At 44.6% G+C, this 10000-nt stretch overlaps 1 protein-coding gene across 1 annotated transcript in view; it reads left to right on the forward strand.

The window, feature by feature from the left end:
* The window catches only part of nup93 (nucleoporin 93), a 27191-nt gene that overhangs the window by 2530 nt on the left and 14661 nt on the right, over positions 1-10000 (forward strand). Inside the window, exons 6-7 of the mRNA XM_080538927.1 lie at positions 1576-1650; positions 3514-3606. Coding sequence (XP_080395053.1) covers positions 1576-1650; positions 3514-3606 — 168 coding nt within the window. The remainder of the gene's footprint in view (positions 1-1575; positions 1651-3513; positions 3607-10000) is intronic.

Genomic DNA, 10000 nt, shown 5'->3' on the forward strand with positions numbered 1-10000 from the left:
GCAGGGTTGTTACCACTCCTCCACAATTAACACTGGTGTGTGTGTGTGCGTGTGGCGTGCGCCTGAGTGTGTGTGTAGAGATGGGGACAGATTAGCTCCAGTCTCCTGTCTAAACATTAACAGAACAGTTACATATTTCTTGTCTGACCTGCTGACCTCAACCCCCCATCTACACTACTGTACCCCTGTGTGTGTGTGTGTGTGTGTGTGTGTGTGTGTGTGAGAGTGTGTGTGTGTGTGTGTGTGTGTGTGTGTTTTAACTGTGCATTCAAGCATGAGATCAAGTCACAATGGATTATGGATTTCATGCTCTGTTGGTCATGGTGGTCATGGTGTGTGTGTGTGTGTGTGTGTGTGTGTGTGTGTGTGTGTGTGTGTGTGTGTGCATGCCATGCGCGGTGTGCGTGCGTGTGGATGTTTGTATAGCGGTTGAATAGCGGGATAGCGGTTGAATACAGATGCAGTATCAAACGTGTCATTTCACACATCGTATCTGGAAGAGCATCCAAGAGCAATACCATCGTATTATCTTAGTTTAATGTCATCTTTTCATCTTTTCTTGCATAACAAAAAAACCGCTTGTATGCTGATGTCTCTAGCTATCTATCTTACGTTAGAACAATGTTTTACGGCTGATTTGTGCATGACAGTCACATTTTGACGTATTTTCCCCCTTTGATAGCATATGATGCCAGAAATGTAACTTAAGTTCAGCCGTGAAGTTATTGCACTTGTTACCGCTCCTCTAATACCAGTACAGACTGGCAGGGTAGGAGCAGGGTTGTTACCGCTCCTCTAATACCAGTACAGACTGGCAGGGTAGGAGCAGGGTTGTTACCTCTCCTCTAATATCAGACTGGCAGGGTAGGAGCAGGGTTGTTACCGCTCCTCTAATACCAGTACAGACTGGCAGGGTAGGAGCAGGGTTGTTACCTCTCCTCTAATATCAGACTGGCAGGGTAGGAGCAGGGTTGTTACCTCTCCTCTAATATCAGACTGGCAGGGTAGGAGCAGAGTTGTTACCACTCCTCTAATATCAGACTGGCAGGGTAGGAGCAGGGTTGTTACCACTCCTCTAATATCAGACTGGCAGGGTAGGAGCAGGGTTGTTACCACTCCTCTAATATCAGACTGGCAGGGTAGGAGCAGGGTTGTTACCACTCCTCTAATATCAGACTGGCAGGGTAGGAGCAGGGTTGTTACCTCTCCTCTAATATCAGACTGGCAGGGTAGGAGCAGGGTTGTTACCACTCCTCTAATATCAGACTGGCACACGCCGTATCGGGAAGAGCAGCGCTTGAATACAGTTGCAGTAACAACTCTTTTATCTATATCTTTTTATTCATTGTCTAATTATGTTGTTAAATGTTTATCTATTTATTTTCTATATATATGTATCTATTCTTGCCAATTTAATTTATTTTATTTTATTTTTACTATCTTCTTTTTCTGTATTTGACATGCATGCTGTATGTAAAGCACTTTGAATTGCCCCTGTTGTGAAATGAAATGTGCTATACAAATAAGTGTGTGTGTGTGTGTGTGTGTGTGTGTGTGTGTGTGTGTGTTCTCTAGCCCAGCTTTGTGAGTGACATGGGGACTCCAGGGAGGAGCGCTCTGGACAGTGTGGAGGTGGCGTACGGACGACAGGTACACACACACGCATGGACGCACACAAAACATGCCATTGTTTTCTGTTGAAAATAACACAGGTTTTAATCTAGAGGCATTAATTTCTAGCCTGCCTGTATACTCCAGGGGGGTATTCCTCGTACGTTGATTAGTATATTCGCGATTAAAAGGAAAGCCTCGTCAGGGTTCGACAGTAACGCTGGGTTTGTTTGCGCAAGCCCGACGACGCTGCTAGATCCCGGATATTTTTACCTGTGTGCAGGAAGAACAACAGACGTGCTAGACTAGACTAGATGATCGTGAGTGAAGATATTATCAAAGCGTACGGGTGATCGACAGGCGCGTACGCTTTGATAATATCTTCACTCCACAATCATCTAGTCTAGTCTCGCGCCTGCGCCGTCTGTTGTTCTTCCTGCTCCGGGTAACAGTGTTACTGTCGAACCCTGTTCGTTCAGGCAACTTTTGATTGAGATTGAGAATCAGGCTTGTGTGATCAGTGTTCTAGAATCAGGCTTGTCTCATCAACGTTCACACAAGTCCGGTTTGGATATTTTCGATTTGGGCGCGTGCCCGCAGTGAGAACGAGCCCAGAAGAGCCGATTGTCGAAAAGAAGATACTAGACTGGAAAGTGACAGCACAGCGCTCCTACTTATTGATCTTTATGAAGACGAAAAATAAGAAAAAAAGTGCAATACTGCCGCAATTAACAAGGCGAGGGAAATGGTTTGGCAAGAAATTGCAGACCGATCAAATGCGTAGGTCATACTAGCCCGTACTTATTGTTTTATGTTCACATTTTAATAAAGGAATATTCACTACTCTAGTGATATCAGCAGCAGACTATAAACTGTCAGATCATCATGATGGCATAGTGGTATTAACCGCTGCCGTAATATCAAAGCGTCGTTTTAAGACGGGAGTTCAAATCCCGCTTCTGACATACACTTTGACATTTCGTTGTCTGATGCTTGTACTCTGCAATAACAATAAAGTTTAATCTAATCTAAAAATGTACCGTATTTTCCGGACTATAAGTCGCATCAGTCAAAAAATGCGCCATGAAGAGGAAAAAACCATATATAAGTCGCACTGGACTATAAGTCGCATTTATTTAGAAATATATTTCACAAAATCCAAGACCAAGAACAGACATTTAATCTGGAAAGGCAAGTTTATTCAACTACACAATAGCACACAGAACAACAGGCTGAATAGAAGTCAGGTATGTTAACGTAACACATTAACAGTTATTCAGCAACACAATAGCATAAAGAACATACCTGGGAGGCTGAATAGGCTAAATTAACATTACAAGCCAGCGAGTCCAACAAGCAAGTTACCAGTAAGCAAGTTCACCAAGCTACCGTTTGCTTAGCTTCAACAAGTTGTTTCATTTCTTAATGTTTCATTTCTTCAGGGGTATAGGAGCAGCATATAGTTGTCACAAGCCCAGAGCGGCCCAGAGTGCCCTCTGTCGGCTGTAGACGGTAATGTTTACTCATTGGTTCATGTCAGTCAGTATGAAATTCTATATATATTGATATATAAGTCGCACCTGACTATAAGTCGCAGGACCAGCCAAACTATGAAAAAAAGTGCGACTTATAGTCCGGAAAATACGGTATGTATAAAATGATGGTGTAGACTAATTTACGAGAACTGACACGATTACAATGGTATTTGAAGCCTTTCTGACTAGTAAATGATGTTCTTCTAGCATTGTAACTGGACCCTGGATTTGGCATAGATTATTATTTCTTCATGAAATTATCGCAAATTAGCAAAAATAGTCTTGATTGTCTCTAATCGCCCTTCCAGGCCTGTTCTTCAACATCAGGTCTGATCTGACCCTGATATCTCCCCCCCCCCCTCCTCAGATCTATGTCTTCAATGAGAAGATCGTGAATGGTCACGTTCAGCCCAACCTGGGGGACCTCTGTGCCTCTGTAGCTGACAGCCTGGACGACAAGGTAACACACACACACACACACACACACACACACTACACACACACACACACACACATACACACACACACCATACACACACACACCATTAGGGATGGGACGATTATCGTTTTTATCGTTAACTCTTTGACTGCCAGCCATGTTCAGAGCGGAGAGCTCCACACTGCCAGACTTTTGGGGCATTTTCGCTGAACTTTGAAGACCCACCAAATATTGACTTTTCGGACTACATAAACATTGAACATATCTACCAAAACTTTAGACTCTCTTCTTTCATCAGAAAAAGAAAGTTTGTTTCTAGCCTCTTTGAGTGTTTAGAAATCGGCCGTAGAACATAGGGTGGTTTCAGCAAAAACACCTGATTTTGACCAATAAACAGAGAAAACGAGCTTTTTCTGCAGACCTTTTTTTTTTTTTTTTTTTTTCTGCAGAGAAGCAAATTCAAGCAAAACGGTGACTGACGTCCACATATTTTAGTTTTAGTGACACCTCAAACATCTGAAAAGTTGTTTACTTCTATGAAACAATAAAAACAACACAGGAAAAAAGGCTTTTGATGACAAAATAACTACATAGTAAGGGAAACATATGAAAATCTGCGAAGTAAATCGTTACCAAAAATGTTCTTCACCAATGTGTTTCTAAAGGTGTGTAATAACATGTACTAAAAGGTTGAAATTCAACTCCTGTGGGAAACCTCATAAAAAACTGCTCAAAGTTGGGGTACCGATAACCGATTTTCGAAAATTGGAAAATGCTTAAATTGGACTTGAGTAACTTTTGAGGGGTCAAACTAGGCATTGTTCATGATTCTGAGTTGATTGCAAGCATTTAATTGTCACCAAGACCACTTCCTGGTAGAGAAACTGCCACGCCCCTTCCCATTTACATATACATTTATTTAAATTAGCTGCATAATACTCAGAGCAAATACTGATCCACCATAGGTCAAATGCTTCAGGAGTCAATGTCTGAGTCTTCTTCAACAACATCATGAATACCATTCTTGCATGTAATGCCTTTACAAACTCCACATGCTGAGATGCACTTGACAGCATTTTTCTTGCAGCTGCATCGCCGGTTGCTGCAATCTCCATTACAATTGCAGCTTGTGAACTGGAGTAGCTCGTCGGGAGCCATGGGGTCTAAGGTTGGAACTGGCTCATAACCATGAACACCTAATGTCCATCCATAGTCACTGGGGTCCAGAGACATGCTCTGTAGAAGGATCCAGTCCCGGGTCTGTAGGTAGGCACGGAGAGAATGCTGTGCAGCTGCACCCTCTGTTGGAGGTAGAGTTTCTGGTTTGATCAGCCCAGCCGCTGCCTTTCCCGAGAACATGTTGCATCGAATTGCACCCAGAGTAGTACCTGGCCCATGGTGAATGTACTGGAAGATCCTAGTACCAGCCTGAATCACTGCATCCTTGGTAGCGTGTATGTCAAGGAAGATGTCCATATGTTCGTCGATGTCCCCTGCACAAAACCTGTAAAAGAATGCACTTCAAGGTTTGTTTCAGATATTTCAATATACAAATATTTCATTATGATATAATATTATTATTATTACCTGTCAAACAGAGTTGTTTTCCCATGGCCAGCGATAGCGGAAACCGTATCACACCCAGTGAAGGCGTGACAAAAGAGCAGGTAGCGTCTCTTTCTATCTGAGAGAGCTTCTCGGATCCTCTTGACATCATAAGAGCCCTTCGATGTGGTTAAGAAGAGTGGGTGGTTGGTGCTTGAGCTATGGTGCACCAGCATTGCCAGCACGTCTGCGTCTTCTGCCCGCAACTGAAAATAGAAGAAGATATGCAATGCATGTTCAACTATGTGAAAATATATAAAAATAGTCAAAACTCTTCTTTTAAAGTAGTCATAGCTAATGCAAGTAAAATACCTACACAAATGTTACTGACCTCAACAAAGCCATCTGTAGCAGCAGCCAATGCCTCTCTCACAATCGAAGTGTCAGCATCATTGTCACTCTGCTCCACGGTGATGTGAATTTTTCTGAATGTTGAAGAGAGGAGGTGAATGAGCTCACTCTTGTTATGAGTGTTGTCCAAGAACTTCGCTCTTGGTGTCCAGTGTATCATATCCGGTCGAATCTGGAGGTCACAGCATGACTTCTTGGTACGTCGGATGTGGTCATGATCTTTTGGCGATCTGTTATAGCCATCAAAGACCACAATGATCCTTTGAGAGTTACGGCCAAGACACTGCACGTAGCTTAGGTAACTGTTGCCAATCTCCTGCCGAGTCTGACCTTGTTCCCACGTCACCATGTAGAGAAGCCATCCGCCATCAACCACCAAAGTGGAGCAGGGTTGGTTAGTGAGTTCAAGTGGATCAGTTAACTCCTTCAGGCTAGTCTTGGAAAAGCCTGCCTTGTTCGCCGTGTTCATTTTCTGATCTTTGTTACTGAAAAGGGACAATGGGACGGGAGTCAGCTCATACTCCAAGCTTGTCTCAACTGTCATATCCCGTTGGGCAAAAATGATCAGTCGGTTGAACAACTTGAGTGAGTCAAGGTGAATCTTCTTCTCGTTGATCTTGGGAATCTTTCTGAGTGATGACAGGGCTTGTACCTTTGACTTCACCTCCATGGTCGATGTCACTGACTGTCCATCCAGCTTAATCTGCATCTCTCTCCCTACTTCAGCTGCTCTCTCAGCATTGACTGGGTCATCTCCTGTGCTTGTGAATCCTGTAGAGAAAGATACAAGCATCTCCTTGTCTCGATCATGGTCGAATGGGTTGTTCTCCTCAAACCATTGGAGGGCAAGTTCAACTGCTTCAGCATCTCGCTTCATCTGTGTTTTGGCAAGGTCTCTGTGGGGTGGAGCATGTTCCTTGACATCTTCCTCCATGCACTGGTTGACATTGGAGAAGTGACTGAGGGTGAGCACCCAGCACTTGTGGCCAGAATCACTGTTTCTCATCCTCCCTCTGCTCAGTCCACCTTCTGATTTGGCTGCCTTCATTAATGTCTGCTCAATACAGATGTCACACCAGGTGCCAGACCAATCATGGCTGGAGTAACGGACAACATGGTTTCCATGGGCAGTGAAACTTTCTATGGTCTCTTTGTAAGCAGGCAACGTTTCAAGTTCCTTCATAAGTTGACAGTACAGCCGTGCACCTTTGGCATATTGATGATGGCCCGCAGCTGCAAAGATGTCCAGCATCCTGGTAGCAATGCAGGACAGGTGCCCCTTGTGGTCTGCAAGCCGCTCACTTTGGATGAAGGTCTTGATCACATCTACCATGTGGTGGTACTGCACCCAGAGTGTAGGCGTTCTTCCTCCTTCAGCGAGTCTTTTGAAGTTTTCTTCAAACCTATGTTCAAACAGTGCCACTACTGGATCTGTGTGTCGGGCTCCCATCTTACCATCAGCCACCTTCTCCATTAAGGTCCTCATTTCACCAAGCTCCTCCTCAGTGAAGGCATGTTTCATGATGTGCTGATAGATGGCTGCATCAATGAGGAGGTGGGCACGGATTGCCTTGTCAAAACACCCCCCATCCAGGATGTGCTCTTGGTGACAAATACATGCTTGCAATCAACTCAGAATCATGAAAAATGCCTAGTTTGACCCCTCAAAAGTTACTCAAGTCCAATTTAAGCATTTTCGAATTTTCGAAAATCGGTTATCGGTACCCCAACTTTGACCAGTTTTTTATGAGGTTTCCCACAGGAGTTAAATTTCAACCTTTTAGGACATGTTATTACACACCTTTAGAAACACATTGGTGAAGAAATTTCTTGGTAACGATTTACTTCGCAGATTGGTCAAATATCTGGTAAAATGCCCTTACTATACATTTATTCACAGATTTAGAACATTTAGAACATAATACAAAACATAACAAAATAATCTATTTACATGTGTGTGAACTATTTACAGGTGTGTACGTGTGTGTAAACTTATTTACAGATGTGTGTGTATGTGTGTGTGTAAACGTATTTACAGATGTGTGTGTGTGTGTGTGTGTGTAAACTTATTTACAGATATGTGTGTGTGTGTGTGTGTGTGTGTGTGTGTGTGTCTCTATGCACTCAATCATATTTTTTTGCTGTGTGGTAGGCTGTGAAGCACTCTCCTGAGTGCAGGGGTACATGGCAGGACCTGCACCACATTCTGGTCTCTCTCCTTTTACCCCTTCGAACGCAGACCCTACATTTTCTTGCTGGCTTTGTGTTATTGCTGGTGGGCCTTAATTTTTCCAACTCATGCCTGGCCATCCGGCCATCCAGCCTGCTGTCTGGGTCTCTCTGTCTTGCGGCCCTGGTTTGTCGGACCTCCTCTTCCTCCTCTTCCTCCTCCTCCTCCTCCTCCCCCCCCTCCTCCTCTCTCCCCCTCCTCCCCCTCCTCCTCTCTCCTCCTCTTCCTCCCCCTCCTCCTCCTCTCTCCTCCTCCTCCTCCTCCTCCACATAGGTTTTTTCAGTCCACGACCTCGCCACCCTCCTCACAAACTCCAAGTGTGTTTTGCACTTCCCCGGGTTCCTGGCCTTGTACAGCACATATGCATTGAACACACACAGCTGAAATAAGTATGCCACAAACTTCTTTGACCAGTTGAGTGTTTTCCGTATGAATGGGTAATATGCAATGTTCTGGTCAAGTTTGTCCACCCCATTCATGCAGGCATTGTATGCCACAACACACTGCGGTTTGAGCTGACCCACCTTCTCCTTCTTCCCCTTCTGCCACACCTCCACCCTCTGCATGCTGTCATGGTGGCAGGTTGTCACCATCCTCACCAGACGCTTGTCCTGCCATGCCATAACCAGCACCCTGCCATTGTGCCGCACCACCCTCCCCTCCACACCCAAGTCCTTCTTTGTCGGCTCCCTTATGATCTGCGGTTCCCCCCTGTTTTTTCGCAGTGTTCCGCAGACGTTGGTGTTGGCTTTGATCAACTGCTCACAAAGTTGAACAGAGTTGTAGAAGTTGTCCATGTAAAGTGTGTATCCGTGTCCTGTGAGACGGTCAAGGAGGGAGAACACTGTGTCTGGGAGTGTGTTATGCTGGCCAACATAAGGCTTAATGTTAAAACAATACCCAGTATAAGAGTCACACAGTATGTAGGATTTAATTCCATACTTCACCGGCTTCTGAGGGTTATACACTTTGAATGATAGGCGGCCACGCCACTGCATCATTCCTTCATCAATGCAGATACTTTCAAAGGGCTGATACAGCTCTTTGAATTTGGCTACAACATGATCTAAAATAGGACGCACTTTATACATTTTATCTGTGGCGTCCTGTGATGCATTATTGTTGTAGTGGAGGAACTTCCAGATGAGCTGATACCTGTTCCTGGACATGGTTTTATTGAAGTATGGAGTGGCGTCCTGTGGATCCACACTCCAATACATTTCTATTTTTGGCTTTTTTATGTAACCGGTGATGAAAGTGAGTCCAAAGAATCGTTTCAGTTCTGGGACTGTCACCGGTTTCCATGACCTCCCTCTGGAGTGCCGGGATGTGTCGGGATGTGCCTGTAAAAACTGCTTGGCATACAGGTTGGTTTGATCTGCAATGTGCTGCACCAGCTCATCAGGAATGAGCAGCTCCAGGAAATCAACCGGCCGGTCAGATTTCAGCTCTGCAGCAGCATTCTGGGGTCCAGGGGTTGCCGTGAATGGAACCTTTGTGGGTTGCCAGTCACCGTCACCCCAACCAGCAGCTTTCTCTGAAGACAGCCGTCTCCTTGCAGCAAACCCACTGGTTGAGGCACGTCCTCTGCTCGATTCAGGAACTGTAAAATATTGAAATATATACCATTTTATACAAAATATATATATACAAAAGGCATGTTTTATTGCTTTGTAATGATGTAGTGTAATAGTGTAATAGTAATAGTAATAGTGTTATACTGCTCTAGTGATGGTTAAAGTTTCAGCACAACACACACAGGTAGACATCAACACAGAGAGGTCACACACAGGTCATCAACACACACATCAACACACAGAGGGAGACTTCAAAGACACAGGTCACACACAGGTCATCAACACAGACATCAACACACAGAGGGAGACTTCAAAGACACAGGTCACACACAGGTCATCAACACAGACATCAACACACAGAGGGAGACTTCAAAGACACAGGTCACACACAGGTCATCAACACAGACATCAACACACAGAGGGAGACTTCAAAGACACAGGTCACACACAGGTCATCAACACAGACATCAACACACAGAGGGAGACTTCAAAGACACAGGTCACACACAGGTCATCAACACACACATCAACACACAGAGGTATACTTCAAAGACACGGGTAAACATCAACACAGAGGTAGACATCAACACAGGTAGACATCGCACGCACACACACGCGCGCGTGTGAAACAGAGCCTCTCTGACCTGAGGCA

The sequence above is a fragment of the Nansenia antarctica genome, assembly GCF_963989245.1.
Source record: "Nansenia antarctica genome assembly, chromosome: 9".
Classification (NCBI taxonomy): Eukaryota; Metazoa; Chordata; class Actinopteri; order Argentiniformes; family Microstomatidae; genus Nansenia; species Nansenia antarctica.